The sequence below is a fragment of the Lepidochelys kempii genome, chromosome 3 (assembly GCF_965140285.1).
Source record: "Lepidochelys kempii isolate rLepKem1 chromosome 3, rLepKem1.hap1, whole genome shotgun sequence".
Taxonomy (NCBI): Eukaryota; Metazoa; Chordata; order Testudines; family Cheloniidae; genus Lepidochelys; species Lepidochelys kempii.
This window is the reverse complement of record NC_136382.1, coordinates 186875299-186902985: the sequence shown is the minus strand read 5'-3', so window position 1 is coordinate 186902985 and position 27687 is coordinate 186875299. Positions and strand designations below refer to the sequence as shown.

The 27687-nt window shown below is 43.1% G+C and overlaps 1 protein-coding gene across 9 annotated transcripts in view; it reads left to right on the top strand.

Moving 5' to 3' along the window:
* Window positions 1-27687, top strand: part of CCDC88A (coiled-coil and HOOK domain protein 88A) — a 359905-nt gene that overhangs the window by 142647 nt on the left and 189571 nt on the right. For all 9 annotated transcript variants that reach the window (XM_073339323.2, XM_073339320.2, XM_073339322.2 and 6 more), the window contains one exon: window positions 22391-22560. In XM_073339323.2, coding sequence (XP_073195424.1) covers window positions 22391-22560 — 170 coding nt within the window. The remainder of the gene's footprint in view (window positions 1-22390; window positions 22561-27687) is intronic.

Below are 27687 nucleotides of genomic sequence, written 5' to 3'. Positions count from 1 at the left end.
CCCTGGGGGACTAACTTGAAGGGGAAAGGAGTCCAGGAGAGCTGGCTGTACTTCAAGGAATCCCTGTTGAGGTTACAGGGACAAACCATCCCGATGAGTCGAAAGAATAGTAAATATGGCAGGCGACCAGCTTGGCTTAACAGTGAAATCCTAGTGGATCTTAAACATAAAAAAGAAGCTTACAAGAAGTGTAAGGTTGGACATATGACCAGGGAAGAGTATAATAATATTGCTCGGGCATGTAGGAATGATATCAGGAGGGCCAAATAGCACCTGGAGCTGCAGCTAGCAAGAGATGTTAAGAGTAACAAGAAGGGTTTCTTCAGGTATGTTGGCAACAAGAAGAAAGCCAAGGAAAGTGTGGCCCCTTACTGAATGAGGGAGGCAACCTAGTGACAGAGGATGTGGAAAAAGCTAATGTACTCAATGCTTTTTTTGCCTCTGTCTTCACGAACAAGGTCAGCTCCCAGACTGCTGCGCTGGGCATCACAAAATGGGGAAGAGATGGCCAGCCCTCTGTGAAGATAGAGGTGGTTAGGGACTATTTAGAAAAGCTGGATGTGCACAAGTCCATGGGTCCGGACGAGTTGCATCCGAGAGTGCTAAAGGAATTGGCGGCTGTGATTGCAGAGCCATTGGCCATTATCTTTGAAAACTCGTGGCGAACGGGGGAAGTCCCGGATGACTGGAAAAAGGCTAATGTAGTGCCAATCTTTAAAAAAGGGAAGAAGGAGGATCCTGGGAACTACAGTCCAGTCAGCCTCACCTCAGTCCCTGGAAAAATCATGGAGCAGGTCCTCAAAGAATCAATCCTGAAGCACTTGCATGAGAGGAAAGTGATCAGGAACAGCCAGCATGGATTCACCAAGGGAAGGTCATGCCTGACTAATCTAATCATCTTTTATGATGAGATTACTGGTTCTGTGGATGAAGGGAAAGCAGTGGATGTATTGTTTCTTGACTTTAGCAAAGCTTTTGACACGGTCTCCCACAATATTCTTGTCAGCAAATTAAGGAAGTATGGGCTGGATGAATGCACTATAAGGTGGGTAGAAAGCTGGCTAGATTGTCGGGCTCAACGGGTAGTGATCAATGGCTCCATGTCTAGTTGGCAGCCGGTATCAAGTGGAGTGCCCCAAGGGTCGGTCCTGGGGCCGGTTTTGTTCAATATCTTCATAAATGATCTGGAGGATGGTGTGGATTGCACTCTCAGCAAATTTGCGGATGATACTAAACTGGGAGGAGTGGTAGATACGCTGGAGGGGAGGGATAGAATACAGAAGGACCTAGACAAATTGGAGGATTGGGCCAAAAGAAATCTGATGAGGTTCAATAAGGATAAGTGCAGGGTCCTGCACTTAGGATGGAAGAATCCAATGCACCGCTACAGACTAGGGACCGAATGGCTAGGCAGCAGTTCTGCGGAAAAGGACCTAGGGTTGACAGTGGACGAGAAGCTGGATATGAGTCAGCAGTGTGTCCTTGTTGCCAAGAAGGCCAATGGCATTTTGGGCTGTATAAGTAGGGGCATAGCGAGCTGATCGAGGGACGTGATCGTTCCCCTCTATTCGACATTGGTGAGGCCTCATCTGGAGTACTGTGTCCAGTTTTGGGCCCCACACTACAAGAAGGATGTGGATAAATTGGAGAGAGTCCAGCGAAGGGCAACAAAAATGATTAGGGGTCTAGAACACATGACTTATGAGGAGAGGCTGAGGGAGCTGGGATTGTTTAGCCTGCAGAAGAGAAGAATGAGGGGGGATTTGATAGCTGCTTTCAACTACCTGATAGGGGGTTCCAAAGAGGATGGCTCTAGACTGTTCTCAATGGTAGCAGATGACAGAACGAGGAGTAATGGTCTGAAGTTGCAGTGGGGGAGGTTTAGATTGGATATTAGGAAAAACTTTTTCACTAAGAGGGTGGTGAAACACTGGAATGCGTTACCTAGGGAGGTGGTAGAATCTCCTTCCTTAGAGGTTTTTAAGGTCAGACTTGACAAAGCCCTGGCTGGGATGATTTAACTGGGAATTGGTCCTGCTTCGAGCAGGGGGTTGGACTAGATGACCTTCTGGGGTCCCTTCCAACCCTGATATTCTATGATTCTATGATTCCCTGTAGAGGGAAGAGAGGTTGCTATAGACTAATTAGAGCACCTGATAAAAAACCCCTGCTTCAATCAGGCAGTTGGAGGAGTTGAAGCAGAGTGCTTTGGTGTTGGAGCAGAGAGCAGTTTGGAGGGAAACAGAGGAGAGTTTGGAGAAGTGCTGTGGCGGGCCAGAAGACCACGACCCTAGGTAAAGGGAAACCTGGCTTGTGCAGAGCAGAGGGACTCCACAGACAAGGGGTTGGGAGAAACCTGGTCCAAGCAGAGAGAGAGGGCAGGAAGCCCCACAAGCTGAAAGGCCGGAGAGGGAAATAGCCCATGGGAAGGAATCGCTAATTCAAGTGGTTTGCCGCTATCCCTAGGGCCACTGGGCTGGGACCGGAGTAGAGGGCGGGCCCGGGTCCCTCTTCCTCTCCATTCCCCTTCTCTGCAATACTAGTGGCACAGTTAATACCCCAATTCAGGGGTGAGAAATGGCACTCTGAAACCCCGCCCCCCCCAGAAGAGAAAGTGTGGGACCCATCATAGGAGTACCAGCAATTTGCCACATGTGTTTTGAGCTGATTATCTACATATGTTAATTTCTCCAAAACAATGTGGTCCAATGGACTTTGAGACTTGGAATCCAAAAGAGTTTCACTCCATAAGCCAATTATAAAATAAAAAGAGGCAAATGTTTATGGCTCCTTTGATTTTACAGAGATGTTCACACTAAACAATATTCTCCCCCTCCTGCTCTTACCTCCTTCCCCCAGCAATAAAGAATGTATTTAAAATACCTGTGTAAATCTCCTTCTGTTTTCTTGGTTTCTGGCTGTAGCTCTGATCTTTAAGCAGTATTTTGATCTAAGTAAAGCAAAGTGGGTTCTGGGGGGGACCAGAGAAAGGAGGTTGTAGTAGGAAAGACAGGAAGCAAGGGTGAGGGTTTTAGTAGTGTAGTGAGAGGGAAAAGTGAAATATTGGAAACAATATGGAGGAGGATGCAGCATTTTTTGCATACATGTTGGATGTACAGGTCTAAAGAGAGGTTGAAGTCAAATATGATGCACAGATTACATGACACAGAAAGGAAGGGATTGGCATAGAATTTACAGGCAGCCGTATATATAATTGTTGGAGAGGTGTATCACATGATATTCAATAGGGGGCCTGGCATACACCCTACTCCCACTACTGCTGTCCCTTAGACTCAGAAGTTTTGATATTTGGGAGCTTCTGTGGTTTCATGATAGGAACAAGATGCCCGGGAGTGAGACTCCTGTGTGATGTCCTCAGAGAAGCAGAAATAGACATGTTTGGATATTGAAATTTAAGAAAAAACTGTCCCCATGTCCATACGCATTATGATGTCTTTAATTATATGATCATATAATGTTATTTCTGAAGAGCTCCTACCTCATTAACTACAGTCAGTTTATCCTATTAACTGAGGACACTCACTCCCCATCACTTCCTCAGTTCTCCATGTGGTCTGCGACGGAAGTGGGAAGAAGGAAAACTCAAGTATCAGTGGTGGAAAACGCAAGCAGACAGAGTTGCACAAGGAATCTGTATGCCTTGACAGTGAAAAAAGCACAATGGGTCCTACCTTTCTTTCACCATAACAGCTGCTAATCATGCCACGCTGAACACTACTCCAAACCTTGAATCATTTGATCTACTGAGACTGCCTCAGTTCAGCTCTAGAACTTTCCTTTGCAAAGTCTTCTCAGAGAAAATTGCCTGCATCCAAGGTGATTTTTCTGGACTTGAGCAATACATTGGATGCAGACTTGATAACACATCACCTTCTTTTTCTGAGTTTGCTCTGTTTCATGACAGGAAGACACAGAAACACAGCAGGAAATCACAAAATGAGAGAAATGGTCAATACCACCCAAGTGGAGGGAAATCTAATATCCACCCTAAAGCATTCTGTAGTCAGAACTGCAGTTAAAAAAACATTCCTCAGTGCAGCCATCTTCTTCAGTGGTCATCTCCAGTTCCACCTATCTCCTGAATCATAGAAAATAAATAGGGTTGGAGACATCGATCTCCTCTTGATGATGGTGAATTAGCATACATCCATGCTCATATTGCTGGGCATCTCCACAACAACTGAGTCAACAACGTAGTGCTTCTACCCTACTTCAGGAATGTGGCAGAGGTCAGTGGGAGTTCAGGTGTTCTCACGCTGCATGCACAGAGTCATGATGGGTGCCTATTCTACTGCCTGTAGAGATATTACTTGTAGAGTTCTACAAAGATCCATCGTATTCCCCAACCTGTTACACATCCATATGAAACTGGTAGGATCCATTGTGAGACAGTGCGGACTAACATTTCAGCAGTACGTAGATGCATTCAAGTCTATGATACATTTACATCAGATGCAATCACGGTCATTTTCCAATTCCTCTTAAGAGTGTGGCTGTGATAAACAGCTGGATGAAGCTGAAACTGGAAGAGTCTGTTGTGATGCTGGTAGGGAAAGGGAAATTTTTGCAGAACTTTCCATCTTCAATGCATCACACTCCATTGACACCATGTTGTCGGATCGTTAAGAAGATCCATGACTTCGATGTTCACCTGCATAACTCACTAATTCGGAATATCCTGAAAGCCACACCCTTTTCCCCCTGCAGCTGACTAGAAGACTATGTTCCATCCTGTCACTTAGCCATGATGATCTGCACCTACTGGAGTGAAACTACTGGCCTCAAAAATTGGTCCAGTACATAATGGTTCTCTTAGTCAGCAGCACAAGCTGTTGAAAGTATGTCATCTCAGTGCTCCATTCTCTTCACTAACTTCTTATTTGATCACTGGGTTTATTTCAAGGTTGCAGTCCTGCTCTTCAGAGCCTTCCATGGATTTATCCAAGTTACTTGGAGGATTGCCTTGCTGTATTTAATCTTGACCTCCTGTGACAGGTACATTCTACTGGAATAATGGAACTGTGTGCCTCATGAGGGAGAATTGTGTGTACAGGAGACTGCTTTCTCGGGGATTGGCCCCCACAACCGTGGAACTGGCTTTTAGATAAAATGATCACAAACCTCAGCACTTTCAGTTGGAAATGCAGCCAAGTTTCTTCAACTGAGCCATATCTCAATATTATATTTTTTTAAAGCCCTACAGAATGGGGAAAGAAAGTAAAAGATACAGAGGTCAATCTTCATTTAAATGTGTAAGGTACTCAGCTACTACATTGAGGAATACAATATAAGAACATAGATAAAAACCAGGCCTGGAAAATTGCAGCCTGAGTGGTGTAAGTTTTGTTAGTCTTCCTTTCAATAGCTTTTAAGAGTGTCCACTTTGTGCGAGAAGATACAGCTCAAAATTTGCCTATGTTAAGTGTGCACCCTTTGATTTAACTTAGTGTTTTGAGTTTGAAATTTTCAAATGTTTCTAACTTTTTGTTAAATAAAAACAATTATATTGTGAACTAAACAAAGATATGAGTCCTCAAGGAGGACTTTGTCTAAGCCATGTTAAAAAACAACTTAAAATGTCTGCTGTTATCAGAGCTGTGTTCAGAAATTACGGCTAAACTGAAAAGAGATTTTTTTTTTAACCTAAATCTCCCTTATCTCAAGTACAGCTTCAATGGGTTTTGTTCAAACTTTTTTTCCCCAATGAATATCACCAGAGGCCACTCAGAAAAAAATCAGCCCAATGTGAATGTTCTAGAAACTTCTAAGCATACGAAAACAAGGGATTAGAAAATAAAGTGTTATGCAACCATGTACGTTTAATTATATTACTAATAGTTATTGATTTGATCATCATAATGTGTATATAGGAAGTAAATTACATTAGAGACTAGTAGACTATATAAAAATAGAAAGCAAGTTGGAAAAACAGAGTGACTGACTCTTGTATGACTTAATTTAGGATCCTATGAATAGCTGTTTGGATAGCAGTGTAGCTATCTATGCTCCCAGAGAGAGAAATGTTCAAAATAATAATATTTGGAAATCTCACACATGAGCAGTGAAGTGATTTAAAAGGTGAACATTTATTATCTTTCACTAAATCCATTATGGAAAATAAGGGATCCAAATACTAATGAAAAGGGAAGCTGTCAGGGTTCCCTCCACACTCTGAACTCTGGGGTACAGATGTGGGGACCCGCATGAAAGACCCCCTAATCTTATATTTACCAGCTTAGGTTAAAAACTTCCCGAAGGCACAAATCCTTCCTTGTCCTTGAATGGGTACTGCTTCCACCACCAAGTGAGTTAGACAAAGATTCAGGAAAAGGACCACTTGGAGTTCCTGTTTCCCTAAAATATCCCCCCAAGCCCCTTCATCCCCTTTCCTGGGGAGGCTTGAGAATAATCTACCAACCAAATAGGTAAACCAGGTGAGCACAGACCAGACCCTTGGAGTTTTAGGACACTAAAAACCAATCAGATTCTTAAAAAACAGAACTTTATTATAAAGAAAAAACAGTAAAGAAGCACCTCTGTAAAATCAGGATGGAAGGTAACTTTACAGGGTAATCAGATTCAAAACAGAGTATTCCCCTCTAGGCAAAACTTTAAAGTTACAAAAAACAGGGATAAACCTCCCTCTTAGCACAGGGAAAATTCACAAGCTAAAACAAAAGATAACGTCATGTGCCTTGCCTTGTTTACTTACACTTTTGTAATATTAGAGACTCGTTTCAGGATTGTTTGGAGGAGATGGATTTCCCTGACCTGGTGTGTCTCTGCCTCCCAAGAGAACACAAAGAAACACAAAACAAAAACCTTCCCCCACAGATTAGAAAGTGTCTTCTCCCCCTTTTGGTTCTTTTGATCAGGTGCCAACCAGGTTATCTGAGCTTCTTAACCCTTTATAGGTAAAGGAGGGATTTTATTCTACCCTTAGCTGAATGTTTATGACAGAAGCACAATTGGAAATTGACAATGAAGGGCTGTTCGGAGCTATGCCCAGTATCTTCCTAGACAAGTAATGAGGAATAAATGAAGGAGTGGAAGGATTTGAAAGCTACGTGCCTGTTACATATAGAATTGGGTGAATAATGGATTTTTGGTTTGCTGAGAGTTATGAAAAATCCAAAAACAGTTTTTTTTCTGATTGAACTGAAAACGATTTTTTAAAAACATTTTTTGATGAATTGAAAAGTTGAAACAAAATGTTTTGTTTTGGTCTGACTTGATTTTTTTGTTTGTTTTAAATTCAAGCGTTTTGACAAAAGCAAAGGAGGACTAGATTCATAAAAAAAAGGGAGGTAAGAGGGGAGGAAGATTGCTAGCCCTTCCTTATAACTTTTAGCCCAGTGGTTAGGGTACTCTCCTGAAATATGGAAGACGCAGGTTCAGTGCCCCCCCTTTCCCTTTCTTTTATAAAAGAATGACAATGAACAGTCATTGGGTCAGGAAAAGAGTTAGATTTCAGTGCGATTGATCACTCTGTATACAGTTAAGCACATGTGTAGGTCTTTGCAGGATCGGAGCTCTAGATAGTAAACTCTTTAAGGTAGGGGCCATATCTTATTTTGATACAGAGCTTAGAGTAATGGGGCTCCAATCTTGATTGGGAACCTCAGGCATTAGCACAATACTATTAACAAAAACAAAAAATAAAACTTTTGCAATCATAGCACCTTTCATCTGAAGATCTTAAAGTGTTTTACAATATTAATTAATTTTGCTCCAAAACGTCATGGAGAGCTAGGTAAGTATTAATACCCCATTTTACAGTTGAGGAAGAAGACAAAAGAGACATTTAAATGCAAGGTTTTCGTAAGTAGGAGCCTAAGGTTAGGTGGTTCTTCAGCTGTTTGTGCGCATGTATGTTCCACTTTAGTTCCTTCACCTTAGGTATGTGCGTTCCCCATGCACTTGAGCTGGAGACTTGATTAGCTGTACCTCTGGGGGTGACACATGCACCCTGTGTCCTGATGCCACCATCAGAGGGAAAAAAGGGCAGGGCTGCCTCAGCACCCTCGCAGTTCCTTCTCACTGCCTGTGGTTACAAAGTCAGAGCTTTAGTGGTGCCTCACAGCTCACTGTTGTCAACACTTTTATAGCACTTCTTTGGTACATATTTACACAGAGAGTTAATGCATGACAAGACAAGATGTAATTCTGCAGTGCCACACACTAAGGACATGTCTACACTACAAAGTTAAGTCAACTTAATTTCATAAGATCATAGAATCATAGAAGATTAGGGTTGGAAGAGATATCAGGAGGTCATCTAGTCCAACCCCCTGCTCAAGGCAGGACCAACATGAACTAAATCATCCCAGCCAGGGCTTTGTCAAGCCGGGCCTTAAAAACCTCTAAGGATGGAGATTCCACCACCTCCCTAGGTAACCCATTCCAGTGCTTCGCCACCCTCCTAGTGAAATAGTGTTTCGTTGCCCTCCGCTGGACTCGCTCCAATTTGTCCACATCCTTTCTGTAGTGGGGGGCCCAAAACTGGACGCAATACTCCTGATGTGGCCTCACCAGTGCTGAAGAGAGGGGAATAATCACTTCCCTATTCTTCTGGCAGTGCTCCTACTAATGCAGCCCAATATGCCATTAGCCTTCTTGGCAAAAGGGCACACTGCTGACTCCTCTCCAGCTTCTCATCCACTGTAATCCCTGGGTACTTTTCTGCAGAACTGCTGCTTAGCCAGTCTGTCCCCAGCCTTTAGCAGTGCATGGGATTCTTCCGTCCTAAGTGCAGGACTCTGCACTTGTCCTTGTTGAACCTCATCGGATTTCTTTTAGCCCAATCCTCCAATTTGTCTAGGTCACTCTGGACCCTATCCCTACCCTCCAGTGTATCTACCTCTTCCCCCGCTTAATTTAAGTCGACATGTAGCCGCTGCAATAATTAAGCTGATTGGGCTTGCCCAAACCATGCTCATTGTCTTGGTAGAGTGCATCCTCACTAGCAGCGCTTGCATCAATGCACAGAGCAGTGCACCATGGGTAGCTATCCCAAAGTGCAACTAGCCTTTGGGGGTTTTGGGAAGGGCTTGCAGTGCCTCGTGGGATCAAAACATTGTCTCAGGGTAGAATGGGAACATGGCTTCAACCTCCCAAGATGCAGTTTCCTCCCTCCCTGTCTCGCTACCCTGATATTAGTGGCAAACAACCCATACTTTTTCACGCCTGTTTTCAAAAGCCTGGCTTTGCCACGCATACGTCATAGCCTGAGAAGCATGGACCCTGCTCAGCTGTGCTTTCTTGTTGTGAGCATTACAAATGCCTCACACCTTATCCTGCAGTATTTCCAGAGCTGAGACATGCGCTGCCACACGGAACGTTACAATGTCCTTCGAGCAGCCCTGCTGCAAGCCATAGACTGAAACAATTCCCAGTTGCTGCTAGCAGTTGCACAGCAGCAGAACATGGTGGAACTCCATTTCTGGTTCTGGGAAAAAAGCATTGACTGGTGGGATTGCATCGTTATGTAGTTAGGGGATGATGAGCAATGGCTGCAGAACTTTCGAATGTGGAAGGCCACTTTCCAGGAACTTTGTGCAGAGCTTTCCCCAGCCCTGAAGCACAGCAATACTAAAGCTGCTGATAGCAGAGGAGTGAGTGACAATTGCTTTGTGGAAGCTAGCAATGTCGGACTGCTACTTTTCCATGTGGAATCAATTTGGAATTGGTAAATCCACTGTTGGAGCTGTTGTGATCGAAGTTGGCAGGGACATTAATTGACTTCTGCTAAGAAGGGTAGTGGCTCTGGGAAATGTGCAGGACATAGTGGATGGGGTTCCCTAACTGCAGTGGGCAATATATGACATGCATATCCCTATCTTGGCACCAGACCACCTAGCCAGAGAGTACATAAACTGAAAGGGATACCTTTCAATGGTGTTGCAAGTGCTGGTGGATCACAGGGAGCATTTCATGTACATCAACGTGGGATGGCCAGGAAAAGTGCATGACATGTGCATTGTTCATAAACCTGCAATCAGATTGCAAAATAACCATAGATGATGTAGAAATGCCAATAGCGATCCTTGGAGACCCAGACTAATCCTTGCTCCCATGGCTCATGAATCATAGAATATCAGGGTTGGAAGGGACCTCAGGAGGTCATCTAGTCCAACCCTCTGCTCAAAGCAGGACTGATCCCCAATTAAATCATCCCAGCAAGGGCTTTGTCAAGCCTGACCTTAAAATCTTCTAAGGAAGGAGATTCCACCACCCCCCTAGGTAACGCATTCCAGTGTTTCACCACCCTCCTAGTGAAAAAGTTGTTCCTAATATCCAACCTAAACCTCCCCCACTGAAACTTGAGACCATTACTCCTTGTTCTGTCATCTGCTACCACTGAGAACAGTCTAGAGCCATCCTCTTTGGAACCCCCTTTCAGGTAGTTGAAAGCAGCTATCAAATCCCTCCTCATTCTTCTCTTCCGTAGACTAAACATCTCCAGTTCCCTCAGTCTCTCCTCATAAGTCATGTGTTCCAGACCCCTAATCATTTTTGTTGCCCTCCACTGGACACTTTCCAATTTTTCCACATCCTTCTTGTAGTGTGGGGCCCAAAACTGGACACAGTACTCCAGGTGAGGCCTCACCAGTGTCGAATAGAGGGGAACGATCACATCCCCCTCGATCTGCTGGCAATGCCCCTACTTATACATCCCAAAATGCCATTGGCCTTCTTGGCAACAAGGGTACACTTTTGACTCATATCCAGCTTCTCGTCCACTGTAACCCCTAGGTCCTTTTCTGCAGAACTGCTGAATGAAGCCATATGCTGGCCACCTGGACAGCAGTAAGGAGTAGTTCAACAGTCGGCTGAGCAAGTGCAGAATGGTGGTGGAATGTACCTTTGGACATTTAAAGGGTTGCTGGCGCAGTTGGCTTACTAGGCTAGACCTCAGTGAAAGCAATATCCCCATTGTTATCGCTGGCTGCTGTGGGCTCCATAATATCTGTTCATCAAAGGAGAGAAGTTTCCACAGGTGTGGGGCATGAAGGCGGATAGGCTGGCAGCTAATTTTGAGCAGCCAGATACCAGGGCAATAAGAAGAGCCCAGCAAGGAGCTCTGCCTCTCTGGGAGACTTTGAAAACCTGTTTCAGTAATGAGCCAGAATACTGTTATGGTAAGTGGCACACAGTATTGTGCAACTTGTTGCCAAGAAGGCTAATGGCATATTGGGCTGCATTCCCATACCATCCGCTCCGTTGCATCAGTTTCCCTGTGTCTCCCCTTCTACCCACCAAATCTCCATGCTTAGAATAAATAAAGAATATTTCATTATTCTAACATTGACTTTAATTGCACAAACAAACCGAAAGACCAGGAAAATAGTTTAACCTTGAGCAAACAGTGTGATAAAATTGGGAGGGGAGAAATCAAGTCAGCTTTTCTGTGTAAGCACAGAAGTCTTGCCTATCAAAGGTCTTAAAATGACCCCCATTTGCTCTTAGTACCCTCCCCAGGTGTTGAGTGGAAGGGATACTGCACCTTCCCTCCCCCCACCCCCACTTCCTGGAAGTTTGGGGAAGGGGGATTTTGGAATAGGGTGATGTTTGCAGGCCGTTCTGCAGGGGCTGCAGAGGGAGTCTAGCCTCAAGCTGTTTTTCTTGAAGCTCAATCAGACTCCTCAACATGTCTGATTGATCCTTCATAATCATCAGCATCTCATCTTGCATGGCATGTTCATGCTTCCAGAATACTCTCTTGCTGTCCATGTCCAGTTTTTCAGACAATGAAATCTTCCAGGCTTTTAGCTCCATATCAGCTGTCCCAGAGGCATTCATTATCTCGCTGAACACGTCATCACCAGTGTTCCCTCTGATCTTTTATGTCCATGTGCAGAATGAATTTTGTTATGTGCACCAATATGGAGGTGGGGCCTAGGGGTTCAGAGTGTGGGAGGGGGCTCAGGGCTGAGGCAGAGGGTTGGGGTGTGGGAGGATGAGGGCTCTGGCTGGGGATGAGGGCTCTGGGGTGGGGCTGGGGATGAGGGGTTTGGCATGCGGGGGGGGCTTAGGGCTGGGGCAGAGGGTTGGGGTGCGGTGGGGAGGTGGGCTCTGGGGTGGAGCCAGGGATGAGGGGTTCAAGGTGCAGGCTACCCTAGAGCTGCGGTGGGGAGAGATGACTCCTCTCAGTCCTCTCTTGCCACAGCAGCTTGGGGCTGGAGGAGAGGCACCTCTCCCCAGCCGTGGCAGCTCCAGCGGGGCTGGGTTGGGACAAGGGAGGGGCTCTTCTCCCCGGCAGCTCTGGTGGCCCTGGGCTGGGCTGAGGGAAGGGCTTCTCTCCCCCGGCCGAGACAGGTCTGCGCTGGGGCCAACGGTGAGGGACTCTTCTCCCTTGGCCACGGCAGGGATGCACTGTGGCCAACGGTGAGGAGCAACCTCTCCAGGCTGCTGCAGGTCCGCGCTGGGGCCGGTGGGGAGGGCCCTTAGCCCCTGCCTGAGGCTTAATAGGCAGCTGCGCAGCCGCACAGATTAGAGGGAACTTAGGTCATCACAAATTCTTTTTCTGTCTTCTAATCTGTTAAAGCCTCTCCGACAGTGTGGAGGATATGCTAAAGGCCAAGCTTTCTACTGTAAGGCATGCAAAGCACAAGGCAACCATTGTCAGTGCATACCCTAGTACAAAGTTGGTATTTTAAAATCACACTCCCTCCCCTCTGCCCCCCCTTAACACTGCTGGTAGCAGTTGCCCTGGGCTTGCAGATTCCAAGGTCAAGCAGATCCCAGCCATCCAAACCACAGGCATGTTAGAGAAAACGTGTTTGAGGTACCTTGGGTGGCGGATCACGTGCTCTGTTTGCAGTATGAGTACTTGTAATGAAAGCTTCCACCATCTCCCAAGGTGACCCTATGGGTTATTAGTCTCCTGAGGGTAAAAGAGGTGGCAAGGGAGCAGATGCTGCAAGCACCTGGGTAAAGACCTGGTCCTTATGCTGTGTACTGGAATGATGCCAGCAGAATTAATACTAGAGTGGCATGGGAAAGTGTCCTACTGAGGTGGTAGAAATAAGACAACCCTCTCCAGCAACCTTCTGCAAAGGATAGCAGAGTGTTTCCTGGAGATCTCCCTGGAGGACATAAACAGTCTTTTGGGCTGTATAAGTTCGATCATAGAATCATAGAATATCAGGGTTGGAAGGGACCCCAGAAGGTCATCTAGTCCAACCCCCTGCTCGAAGCAGGACCAATTCCCAGTTAAATCATCCCAGCCAGGGCTTTGTCAAGCCTGACCTTAAAAACCTCTAAGGAAGGAGATTCTACCACCTCCCTAGGTAACGCATTCCAGTGTTTCACCACCCTCTTAGTGAAAAAGTTTTTCCTAATATCCAATCTAAACCTCCCCCACTGCAACTTGAGTTGCAACAATCATTGCCAGCAGATCAAGGCACATGATCATTCCCCTCTATTCGGCATTGGTGAGGCCTTATCTGGAGTACTGTGTCCAGTTTTGGGCCTCACACTACAAGAAGGATGTGGAAAAATTGGAAAGAGTCCAGCAGAGGGCAACAAAAATGATTAGGGGGCTGGAGCACATGAAGTATGAGGAAAGGCTGAGGAAACTGGGATTGTTTAGTCTGCAGAAGAGAAGAATGAGGGGGGATTTGATAGCTGCTTTCAACTACCTTAAAGGGGGTTCCAAAGAGGATGGATCTAGCCTCTTGTCAGTGGTAGCATATGACAGAACAAGGAGTAATGGTCTCAAGTTGCAGTGGGAGAGGTATAGGTTGGATATTAGGAAAAACTTTTTTACTAGGAGGGTGGTGAAGCACTGGAATGGGTTACCTAGTGCAGTCCTGGAATCTCCTTCCTTAGAGGTTTTTAAGGTCAGGCTTGACAAAGCCCTGGCTGGCATGATTTAGTTGGGGATTGGTCCTGCTTTGAGCAGGGGGTTGGACTAGATGACCTCCTGAGGTCCCTTCTAACCTTGATATTCTATGATTTTCCAGGGGCACCGTCTCCGTAGTTCGAGCGTACACTGGGAAACAGATACCCACTGCACCTCACTTTTTCTTCAAATTAAACATAAAATATAAGAGTGATTGAAATTGCATACTCACCAGAGGTGCCTTTCCCGGCATCACGCTCGGCCATTATGCTGTCTTGCGACCAGCTGGACTGCTCTGATGTTAAAAATAGCTCCTGACTCTTGGGGAGAATGGATCCCCGGCTTGCCTGTCTCCCATTCTCCTCTTCCTCATCCATAATTCTCTCCTTGTTCCTCAGGTGGCCCCGGACTCAGACTTTTGTGAGGTATCCACGCTGCATTTGTGGGTAGTTGTGGGGTCGCCACTGAGAATCGCATGCAGCTCATTGTAGACGTGGCATGTCTGTGGTGCAGAACCAGAATGACTGTTTGTGTCCCTTGTCTTCTGGTACACTTGCTGAAGTTCTTCGATTTTCACACAGCACTGCTGTATGTCCCTGGTGTAGCTCTTTTCCACCATGCCCCATGCAATCTTTTTGTATGTGTCGACTTTTCTATGGCTGGATCGGAGCTGTGCCTGCACAAACTATTCTCTCCACAGACCAATAAGATCCACCACCTTCTATGTACTCCAGACTGGAGTGCGTTCGGTGCGTTGAGTCATCTTGATCAGCTGGGCTGCCGAGCTCTCCATGCTGATCAAACAGCAGGGATTTCCCTACACCTCCCCCCCCCCCGAATTTCCCCAACACCCCTTCACCCCAGTTTTGTGAACTAATTACATGCAGTGTTGCCAATTTAGTGACTGTTTGGAAATTTGAATTGAAATTGAAACATTAATACACACTTAAGTATAATAGATTTGAAAAGTATGAACATAGGCTAGCTTCCTTATACAGGTGTTGTTTTTTATGACAATGTCAGTGCTTTCATTTCGGTGATGTTGGCCAACGTAATAATTTCAAATGATGATTTGTAAGCAAACTCTAAATGAGCTCTCCCTGACAGCTAGTGATGAGCTGGGGGCTGGGGGGAAAGGCTTCAGGACCAGATTGTATTTACATTCACACCTAATCACCTAGATATCCAGCAAACAGAGCTGTGTTGCCCAAGTGATAGATTTTGGCTGGGGTTGGGTTACAAATCACTTAACAGATTTTTTAGATAAAGGAAACGCAGTGGATCTAATTTATTTAGATTTTAGTAAGGCGTTTGATACTGTGCCACATGGGGAATTATTAGTTAAATTGGATAAGATGGGCATCAATAGGAAAATTGAAAGGTGGATAGGGAATTGGTTAAAGGGGAGACTACAACGGGTCCTACTGAAAGGTGAACTGTCAAGTTGGAGGGAGGTTACCAGTGGAGTTCCTCAAGGATCAGTTTTGGGATCAATCTTATTTAATCTTTTTATTACTGACCTGGGCACAAAAAGTGGGAGTGTGCTAATAAAGTTTGCAGATGATACAAAGCTGGGAGGTATTGCTAATTTAGAGAAGGACAGGGATACCCTACAGGAGGATCTGGATGACCTTGTAAACTGGAGTAATAGGAATAGGATGAAATTTAATAGTGAGAAGTGTAAGGTCATGCATTTAGGGATTAATAACAAGAATTTTAGTTATAAGCTAGGGACGCATCAACTAGAAGTAACGGAGGAGGAAAAGGACCTTGGAGTATTGGTTGATCATAGGTTGACTATGAGCTGCCAATGTGATATGGCTGTGAAAAAAGCTAATGTCGTCTTGGGATGCATCAGGAGAGGTATTTCCAGTAGGGATAAGGAGGTTTTAGTACCGTTATATAAGGCACTGGTGAGACCTCACCTGGAATACTGTGTGCAGTTCTGGTCTCCCATGTTTAAGAAGGATGAATTCAAACTGGAACAGGTACAGAGAAGGGCTACTAGGATGATCCGAGGAATGGAAAACTTGTCTTATGAAAGGAGACTCAGGGAGCTTGGCTTGTTTAGCCTAACTAAAAGAAGGTTGAGGGGAGATATGATTGCTCTCTATAAATATATCAGAGGGATAAATACCAGAGAGGGAGAGGAATTATTTCAACTCAATACCAATGTGGACACAAGAACAAATGGATATAAACTGGCCACTAGGAAATTTAGATTAGAAATTAGACGAAGGTTTCTAACCATCAGAGGAGTGAAGTTTTGGAATAGCCTTCCGAGGGAAGTAGTGGGGGCAAAAGATCTATCTTGCTTTAAGATTAAACTCGATAAGTTTATGGAGGAGATGGTATGATGGGATAACATGGTTTTGGTAATTAAATATTCATGGTAAATAGGCCCAATGGCCTGTGATGGGTTTTTAGATGGGGTAAGATCCAAGTTACCCGGGAAAGAATTTTCTGTAGTATCTGGCTGATGAATCTTGCCCATATGCTCAGGGTTTAGCTGATCGCCATATTTGGGGTCGGGAAGGAATTTTCCTCCAGGGCAGATTGGAAGGCCCTGGAGGTTTTTCGCCTTCCTCTGTAGCATGGGGCACGGGTCACTTGCTGGAGGATTCTCTGCTCCTTGAGGTCTTCAAACTACAATTTGAGGACTTCAATAGCACAGATATAGGTGTGAGGTCTTTTTTAGGAGTGGTGGGTGAAATTCTGTGGCCTGCATTGTGCAGGAGGTCAGACTAGATGATCATAATGGTCCCTTCTGACCTAAATATCTATGAATCTATGAATCTATGAATGTGGGGCGGGGGTGGGTAATGAAATGTTGTTATTCTTATTGTATGAGTAAAGGGCAGTGGAACTGTACTTAGCCTGTGCTGATTGAGGGCATCAAGAGAGAGGATAGAGAATAAGATGAAGAATATCTTATTGCCCTTATATAAATCCATGGTGCACCCACATCTTGAATACTGCACAGTTGTAGTCTCATCATCTCAAAAAAGATATACTGGCATTAGAAAAGGTTCAGAAAAGGGCAACTAAAATGATTAGGGGTTTGGAACAGGTCCCATATGAGGAGAGATTAAAGAGGCTAGGGCTTTTCAGCTTGGAAAAGAGGAGACTAAGGGAGGATATGATCATGGTATATAAAATCATGAGTGGTGTGGAGAAAGTGAATAAGGAAAAGTTATTTACTTGTTCCCATAATATAAGAACTTAGGGGCCACCAAATGAAATTAATGGGCAGCAGGTTTAAAACAAAAGGAAATTCTTGTTCACTCAGCGCACAGTCAACCTGTGGGAACTCCTTGCCTGAGGAGATTATGAAGGCTAGGACTATAACAGGGTTTAAAAGAGAACTGGAAACATTCATGGAGGTTAAGTCCATTAATGGCTATTAGCTGGGATGGGTAAGAAATGGTGTCCCTAGTCTGTGTTTGTCAGAGGGAGGAGATGGATGGCAGGAGAGAGATCACTTGATCATTACCTGTTAGGTTCACTCCCTCTGGGGCACCTGGTATTGGCCACTGTCGGTAGACAGGATGCTGGGCTGGATGAACCTTTGGTATGGCCATTCTTATGTTCTTATGAGAGGGTGGGGACAGGTGTTTTGCTTGATGGTCTGCCTGAGTCACAAGTACTATTTGACTGCCCCTCTCTACTGTTTAAAGAAAGAGCTGATTAGGCTCCATAGATAGTCTTTTGTTCTGTTAAGTGACCACTACAGCTGAAATCACTGATAATCAGGTCTAAGTGCTTAGACCTGCTGTGGGACAGTGTTTCTGTGGAAGAGACGGTCCAGTCTGTACTAGCAGCGAGGTTCCCCCACTGAGAGATCAGCTGAAATCACTGAGAGCTGGGTGGAACCTCAAGAGACCACTTGCAGAGGTCACAGTGGCAGGTGACAGCGCAGGGCCATTGGCAACAGAGTGATGGAGTGAACGGTGGCACAATGAACAACAGTGGCCAGAGCGAACAGTGAGCAGCTGGAGGAACGAGCAAGGTGCCTTCTTGTCCCCCAGCTGGGAGGTGAACTCATGTGAAAGCACCTCTGAATGCTGAGTCTCCACTGACCAAGGACAACACCGGTGAGTGTTAATGAAGCTGTTAAGAATGCTGGAGACACAACACAGTTCATGCGAACAAACATGGCTGTGCCATCCTACTTTCTATTTAAGCAAGAGATACCACACATTACAAACTGGAGGCCAATGTTAAGTGCATTGTCACTTGTTCACCCTGAAGTTGAACACTGGTTCCGAACAAGACCAGCAAATGCTCACTATCTTTCTGCAAGAAACTCAACTGACTGGCTACAAGCATGTGGTGCAACAGTGAAAGACTCAACAGTTGAAAAAGTGAAGAACTCTCTCACCACATTCAAAAAATTTGCATACGTGGCTGATGAATGCACCGATGCAAATGGGCATCAAGTATTAAGTCATTGTGTACTTTATCTTGATGTCAGTGGTAGGCCAGTAGATGCATTTCTAGGTGTTCAAGTTATAGAAGACACATCAGCTGCGTCCGTGGCAACCCACATCTTAGAGGAGTTAAATGCTTGTCAGTTGGACTCCAAACGGATGGCTGCTTGTGCATTTGATGGAGCTGCAAACTTCTCTGAAAGACATGGTGGAGTACAAGTTTTGCTCAGAGAAAAGTGTAAGCTTAATCTCTCCTATGCACGCTGCAGAGGCCATCTACTCCAACTAGTGCTAGTACAAACTGCAGACTCTTCAAAAGGCATTAACAAAGCTATAAATTTGGTGTCTTCATTATATTCTTTTTTCAGCAAGAGTCCAAAAAAGACTGAATATCTAGGAAAATATGGAAGATACACTGGGACTGAAGTTCAAATTAGTCCAACCTGGGAAAACCCTCTGGTTTTCTCATGATTGATCCTTGGCTGTTGTCTTAAAATTACTCCAGCCATTATTACTGGCTTTGGAAAGTATCTACCAAGATGGGATGGATCTAAGTAGTGAGGCTTAGGGTTTTGCTACTATGTTCAGAGAAGACTATTGCCATTCTCTCTCTTGTAAGTCTACTGTTGAAACCACTTGGGTCATTAAACAATGCCATCCAGGCATCTGCTACAACAGTAGTAGCTCTTTGTCCAGCAATAGAAGCTACATTTGGATCAATCAGAGAGCTGTCCATTGAAAAAGTACTGGAAGAAGCAAAGGCTTCAGTCCAGAAGTTGACTAATGAAGGCATTTATATTGAATCCTTAAGTGAAGAAGACAAGAAGTATTTGTTAAGCCAGCTGAAAAAGTACACAGACTTTGATTCTTAAAACCCTACAACAGCGACTTCTGGATTCTACTGAACCTCTACATAGCTTTTGCTGTCCTATAAAACACCGACAGTTGAGCGGAGTGAAACACTACCAGGAATGGGGCTGCTGTGTGCTCAGGACAGAATAGAGAATTTGAACACAGGTTGGAGTCTCAGACAATGAATGAATGAAGATTTGACTTCAACTTCTTTTTTATCATCACTAATGGCTCAAACTGATCTTTGTGCTATGTTTCCTGGGATGAAAGAAGTAGGAATGTATCTCTTGCTACTCCCAGTCACAACAGCTACAGTTGAGTGTTCTTTTTCATCATTGAACAGAACTTTGTGTTCTGAAAGAAGTCACCTTCTGCCTGATCATGTGAATGAACTAATGAGCATATCAGTTGAAGGAATGTAAGTATCGGACATACGAGAAGCCACCAAAAATGAAAGCATTGCATTCAAGAAGTTCAGTAACAGAGTTGTGCAAAATTATAACAAGAAACCGAGAAGGATGTAGATGTAGTGCTTCATAGAAGGCTTGAGTAGCCAACTTTAATTTGTGTGATGATTTTAAAACATGAGTTAAATCTAATAGTCATGAAACATTTTTCAGTTTTTACTATGGTGCCATAGAGCCCACCTTCACCCTCATGGTTGCACCTCTGATCGGCCCTGAGAGCCCCCAAGCCCGTAAATTCGAACACCTCCCTAATTTCAATTCCTGGGGAAAACACTGTCAAACAGGAAATGGGAATTCAAAAATTCCAAGGGTTTTAAAGGGGAGGGGTTGTTTCCTGTGTACCCGGTGGCTGTGCAGCAGAGTTGAAAACCATCACCAGAGTGGTCACAGCGGAGCATTGTGGCACATCTGCTGGAGGCCAATACAGTCGATTTATACAGTGCTGTGTCTATACTGCCTCTCTGTCGACCAACATCATCAAATTAAGCGCTATGTCTCTCGCAGAGGTGGAGTAATTAAGTCGACATAACAGTTGAGTTAGGTTGGTAGGAGGGACCTGGTAGTGTAGACGCATACAGGTTGACATAAGGTGGTTTCCATCGACCAATGTTTGTAGTGTAGACCAAGTCTAAATCAGTGGCTCTCAACCTTTCCAGACTATTGTACCCCTTTCAGGAGTCTGATTTGTCTTGCGTAGCCCCAAGTTAAACGTCACTTAAAAACTACTGGGTTACAAAATCAGACATAAAAATTCAAAATGTCACAGCACACTATTACTGAAAAATTGAGTACTTTCTCATTTTTACCATAAAATTATAAAATAGATCAATTGGAATATAAATATTGTACTTATATTTCAGTGTATAATATATAGAGCAGTATAAACAAGTCATGTCTATATGAAATTTTAGTTTATACTGACTTCGCTAGTGTTTTTTATGTAGCCTGCTGTAAAACTAGGCATATATCTAGATGAGTTGATGTACGCTCTGGAAGACCTCTGTGTACCCCTAAGGATACCCTTACCTCTGGTTGAGAACCACTGGTCTAAGTCACCATGTGGACCCTGCTACCTCACTAAAAGTTTTGTAGTGCACTTTGACATACTGGTGCTTAGTGCCCATTCAACAACATAAAGTTTGTTTTTACAGACAATTAGACCATGGCAAACTGGGGTGTGAATCTACCCTGCGGTAACCTTCTGCAGTCTCACTGTCCATATGCTCCCTGCTGACACGTTAACAGTCCATTAATGCACTATGAACTAGTCCCATTTCAAAGAGGACTGTTAACATGCATCAACAGGGTGCACACAGACTGTTATACTATGGCAGACTACTGCAGTTTAGTTTCACACCCCATCTTGCCATGGTCTAATTGTTCCTCAAAGGGCCCAGTACCGTTATCTTCTGCACCGTCTCTAGAGGTTCAGTTTCCATGAGTACTAATGGTCTTGGTACTGGTAATTTTGGTCAACAAGATCATCCCCAATGACTTTGTTCGCAAGACCAGCACTAACAGGGTCATTACTGATGAAGCCTCCCAGCTCACAGTCAGTACCATCCTATCCAGTACCATATTGGTATTGTCTACACCTCCTATATAGTAGCTAAAGACTTGATGGTTTTGTCCCTTCCTGACTCTCTACTCTTCTCTCATCTGAGTCAGGGAGCATCAGGGAAGATCTTACCCAAATATAGCTTACAGGCCATTCTTATTAACTAAACTAAACTTTATTAAAAAAGAAAAGAGAGAGAGAGTGTGGTTAAAAGATCATTATACATACAGAATTGAATAAATTATCAGTTTAATAGTGGAGATGGTGAGCTTTAAAGTTTCAAAGAGTTCTTTCAGAGTTTGTCCATAAGTTCAGTTCAATGTCCAATATCAGGTTGATCCATTGGGTGAAGAATAGTTGCTTTGAAGTAGAATTACCTATTTCCTATGTATACACAGGTAACTGGTTGCATTCATTAGCATAAGGTAATTATCCATTAAGCAGGTCAAAGACAGTTTACTACAACCTTCAAAGAGAAATATAGACAATTACACTATTACAGCCAAGTTTAATCTAAATGTTAATATTCTCTTTTGATCTCTGAATCAATAGCTATAGTAATAGACAGGAACTATTTGTTTACATCAGTGGTGGTTTACATGGTTAACAACTAACAACATAAAAACACATACAGTTAATATTACCTCTAATTCTCTAACAATACAGGTTTGCATTTCAAAACTCTAGTCTATTTAACATAGCTATGTTAGCTATTTATAAGGAATAGCCCTAGTTAGTATTTACATACTTCTCTCAGATGTCTTTAAAGGTTGAATTTGGGTCATTTAGCCTGCAAGTTGCTTAACCCTTTCTGGCCCTGTGTCATAGCTCCTAAATAAATAAGCTGATTTTCAAAAGTGCTGAGAACCTTGCTGTTCTCAATAAAGTCAATGGAAACTGTTGGGTGGTGAACATTTTTGAGAATCAGGCCTCTTACTTGGTACTTAAATATGAGACTAGAAGTCTAAATTTAAGCTTCTGTTTTTGAAAATCTTATGTGACTTGCCAAAAGTCACAAAGGAGGTCTGTGGCAGAGCTAGGAATTGAATCTAGTATTCCTGATTCCAACTTGTTTTTTTACCACAAGACCATATTAGTTTAGTTCTTGTATCATTTCAATCTTTGATTTACTATACCTTTAAAAGTTATTTGTTACTTTTTGACATATAACCAGCCATCTGAAGTGCTTATATGCTTGTTGTGTTTTATTTCTTAGACTATCGTAGAGCTTTCTGAAGAACGGGACTGTCTTCATTTTCTACCTCATGCGTCAGCAGCACAATCACCTTGTGGATCTCCAGGCATTAAACGCACTGAAAGCAGACAGCACTTGTCAGTGGAGCTAGCAGATGCCAAAGCAAAAATAAGAAGACTTAGGCAGGAGCTGTAAGTACATATTGATTGGAAATGAATCTCAATGCGAGAATTGGGTTCTTGGGTCTTACAGTATTGCTGACCTCACACAATACTGTACTCTCTAGGCCAATTGTCCAGTTTTAAATATGAAACAGTAGTTTTAAATATATTTTGGAGCTATTACTATTATATATTATCTAGAGTGTGAGAATTTTATTGTAATAACAGCTGTAGTTTCAGATGTGTCTTAGTATATGTGCTCTTTCTCTTACTGTATATTGAGAATTCATTGATGTTTTAGCTATGAACATATCAACAGAACAATAAGTTGAACTTTTGAGTATGTTGTGGTTAGTTTGTGTCATTGTGATGATGTAAAATGAGTGTGAAGTGCTCATAAAAGTATACTATGCAACTTTCTGAGGGTTCGCATATTTGGGAACTCCTTGCGGGTTTGGGATATACTTGACCAATCCTGAGTTGCCATGCAGTTCAGTGACTTATGTTAAACCTGTGGTGCCTGGTTGGTGTAATTGAGCCATTTCACATTCACAATCTTCAGATAATGTAAAGGCCTGTCTATATGAGAAGTTAGTGCACAGAAAGCTAGGGTGTGAATTTACAGCACAGTAGGTGTAACCCCACTAACTCCCTATGTGTACATTCTTACACATTCTTGTGTACTTTACCTTAGGCTTGGTAAGCCAGTCAAATAATGACCACCTGTTATTCGACCCCTCCTGTTTATCCTCAGCCAAAACCTTACTGATCATATAAAAAGTTCTGTGCGATTGACAGTGTTGTGACATCACATCTCTATAGAAGTCCTTCTCTCCCTGCTCTGTTTCTGCTTCTTTTGCTGCTTATGAGTTGATTGTTTTTGCTGCAGGAAGGAGTGGCCAACTGCTCCCCTTTATGTGATCTGGGAGTCTGTAAGCGTCCTGGGGAGGAGAGGGCAGCATGCCCAAAAGCATTTTGATTTACTGGATTCTTCTGGAATAGGATCAGTTAGAAATAGAACTGAATGGCTACTGGTTGACTGAAATACAAGAACAGGTTTCAGAGTAGCAGCCGTGTTAGTCTGTATTCACAAAAAGAAAAGGAGTACTTGTGGCACCTTAGACTAACAAATTTATTTGAGCATAAGATTTCGTGAGCTACAGCTCACAGAGCTCTGTGTCTCTTGAAAACTTATCTCTCTCACCAACAGAAGTTTGTCCAATAAAAGATTCTACCTCACCCACCAGTGACATAATAAATTATGCAGAGTAGGAGAAAGCCAAAATCATTTGCATGGACATTTTTTACTAGATAGGAACATGGAAAAACTGTTCAAACTATGTGGAAGATCTTTTTCTGAGTAGAACACATGTATTTAGAATGAAGAAACACTTGTTGAATTCTTGTGATATATGTCCAACTACTGTCAAAGATAGATTATTATGATCAAACAACAAGAAAGGGAAAAGTGGTCTGCATCAAAATTTGTCTGCATTCTCCTACTTTGTCTTCGGCAGCAGTATCACAACACATGGAGTCTTTTGATGAAGATAGTGATATGACAATGAAAGTGAAGCAAATGCCATTTCTTGATCTTCTAATAAGAATTTTACTACTCCATCTGGTTCAGCATTTAAAACTCCTACTTCTGAAAAGTCTTCAGATGTTTTTGAAAGTGGTATTAAGAGGTTTTTGGATAGAGTGTCCTGTTACCAGAAAAATGAACTTAATTGTAGATTTGCTAGAGGTATTTATGCCAGTAGTACACTTAATATAGTCAGTAATCCTTATATGCTATAATTTTTTCATAAGTTTTGTCCAATTTACAAAATACTAAGTAGGAAACAGCTTGCAGGAAGTCTTCTGAATGCTGAAGTGGATGATGTGAAAAAAGAGAGCTGGTGTTCTTATTGCACAAACCCCTCATGTCTCTAGTGTCTGATGGATGGAGCAATGAGACTGTCATCAACTTCATGATAACAGCTCCACAACCAGAGTTTTACTTGTTCCATTGCATAACTGAGCATCATTATACAGCCCAACGTATAGCTGACCAGTTAAAAAAATATAATGGACTTGGGTCAACGGAAGGTTATTTCATTTGTGGCTGACGAAGTGGCTAATATGGAAGCTCTGCTTGGTCTTCATTGATAAATGTTCTGTGTTATGAATGAGCTGCCCATACAATGCAGGTTTTCACTGGTGAAATTGAAGATCTGACAACTTTCTCATCATGCCTCGAAAATGAAAAGCATTGTCAATTTTTTAAAAAACAAAGAAGTGTCAACAGCCTTTTTCAGTGTCAGTTAATACAGCACTCAATTTCATCCGCACTGAGTAAGGCTTGTTGTACTCAATGGGCATCTTCTATTAAATGTCTCAAAGATCTTCAAATAAGCAAGAAAGCTAGTCAGTCAGCTTGAAGAAATGGTGGCTAGGTGCTGCCTCTGAAAAATCCTCACTGATATTCTTGAAGACAATGCCTTTTTGGATCTGAAACGCAAAAATTAATTTCACTGCCTGAACTTGTAGCTCAGTCCATTCCGAATTGGAAAATGATAGTTCTGTATTGTCTGATGTTCAGGAACTTGTTCTTGGTGTTAAAACTTATTTGGGAGAAATAATATCCTTCATTGGATCAGTGGAAGAGACTTTGTGTAGCTCAAAAGCTTGTCTTATCTCTTCCACCAGCAGAAGTTGATCCAATAAAAGATATGTGCTCACCTACCTTGGTCTCTCACATCCTGGGACCAATATGGCTACAACAACACTTGTAAGAGACATATTTGTGAGAATAATGAACACTGTCCACTTGCAAAAGCTGAAGAGAAGAAGATAATAGACAAGTTTCAGAGTAGCAGCCGTGTTAGTCTGTATTCGCAAAAAGAAAAGGAGTACTTGTGGCACCTTAGAGACTAACCAATTTATTTGAGCATAAGCTTTTGTGAGCTACAGCTCACTTCATCAGATGCATCAGAGCTTATGCTCAAATAAGTTGGTTAGTCTCTAAGGTGCCACAAGTACTCCTTTTCTTTTTGCTTGTTGTTACTTCATAGAATCATAGAATATCGGGGGTGGAAGGGACCTCAGGAGGTCGTCTAGTCCAACTCCCTGCTCAAAGCAGGACAAATCCCCAACTATATCATCCCAGTCAGGGCTTACCTTCTTGAACCACACTTCAGGAGCCAAGACATTTCTGATGAGAAGTTTGATTCAGCCTGTAACTTCATAGTGGCTGTTGAAAATTTTAAAGGATATACAAATGAACAAACAATTCTGACCAAGGCAGGAAATTATAAAACAAGAATCAGCTCATTCAGTCATAAAACATAAAACAATATGGAGTGCAATCGCAGCAGCTGAATTGAAATACTTCTGCACTTCCATCGTGGTGGAAAGGGTTGTGTCCTCATTGCATTCTAGCTGCAAAGTGGTAGAAATTCTTTTAACACTTCTGTGTACGACTGCTTGTGCAGAACTAAATTGGTTGGTTTGCGGAATCATTCGTTCAAAAATCAGAAGTAGACTGCAGACCTCCACTACTGGGAATCTGGTGACTGCGCATCACAATTTAAGATTGGAGAAGAAAATGGCAGATGAAGAGTTTACTGTATTCATCAGATGAAGAGCAAGAAGGAGATACTGATAAGTGATGAGGATGACAAAGATATAGATGAAGCAGTTGAAGCTGATAAAGAAAAAGAAGTTAATGAAAAGCAAGTTGCATGAAGAGTTTGCTTGCTGCCTACCTAGTAATTTAAAAATTATTTTTCTTTTTTTTTGGTAACTGTTCAGTCTTGAATAATGTTTGCATTTAAATGCTAAGCTGACATGTCTAAAAAAGGTAGTCATGATTCTTTCATTTTTTAGAACCTCATTTCATTGTGTTTTATATTTTTTACACATTTAAGTAACTTGATTTTTGTAATTAGGCATAAGCATGTATCTAAGGCTAAGCCTAGTGAAGACCATAAAATCTTACCCTTTTTTTGTTACTGTTGTTCTAATAATAGCGCTTTAAAATATTTGACCATTTTTGTCATTATTTGGCCATATTTGACCAATGTTTGATTAGTCAATTATTATGCAGTTATTTTGGACTGGTCAAATGCCCAACCGTACTTTAGCTTAGTATGCTTATAAGTATACTTAGCTAAAATGCCCCAAGGCACTTTTACTGCACAGTAAACATGTCCACATAGGGAGTTAGTGCAGAGTAGCTAGTGTGCTGTAAATTCACACTCTAGCTTGCTGACCACTAACTTCTCTTTGAAGACAAACCCTAATTCAGCACTGCCTTTCAGTTTACATGGTGCACTGGTATTATTTCAGGTGCAGACACCAGTGTAATTCCCTGTCTGTCTTATCCTCCATTACTACTGTATCAGTGGTATGTGCCTTACTGTGCTTTAAATGTGTCTTTTTATAGATGTAATCTTGTGCGGGAATATATTTGCCTCAACAATTGAGGCACTAGGGAAAAGGCAGGGTGAAGCAGAGAGCTGTGGGCTGTGAGCAGGTCAGGACTTTCAAAAAGATTATGTTCTTCAAGTGATTGCTCATGTGCATTCCAATAGGTTTTTCCCCTACCAGTACCCATCAGGTTTGCTGTGGAGGCCCATGGAGTGACGCCTTCATGGCAGTGTATATAGGACCCTGCTGACTTGCTGCCTGCTCAGTTCCTTCTTACCACCAGTGAAGGTTGTTGGAGCAGCTCAGTCTCTTGCATTCGCAAGTGGCTACCTATTGGTTCCCTTTTCTTATTTGTAAATAGCTTAATTGAGTTGTAATAACAGTAGTTGTATAATAGTTTATAGTCAAGCTAACTTTGCCCCTGTCACCCCCTCCCACCACCAGTTTTCCCTAGGGGTTTAAAGTATGCAAGAGGAGTGTAAACCCTAGGCCCAGAGGTGATCCGCATGCTGCTTGTCTTAAGTGCCTAAGAGAAGGTCATCAGACAGACAGACAAGTGCGCACTTTTCAGGAGCTTTAGACCCAGGACTAAAAGAGAGCGAGACTCATTTAAAGCTTCTCCTGATGGAGTCGGCCCCCCCGGTTAAGAAGCTGCAAGGGGATTCCAGCTGGGTGCGTCCCGCAGCGGAACACCCACGGCCTGGCCCTCAAGACCTGGCACCATTGACTCCGGCCCTGACTGGA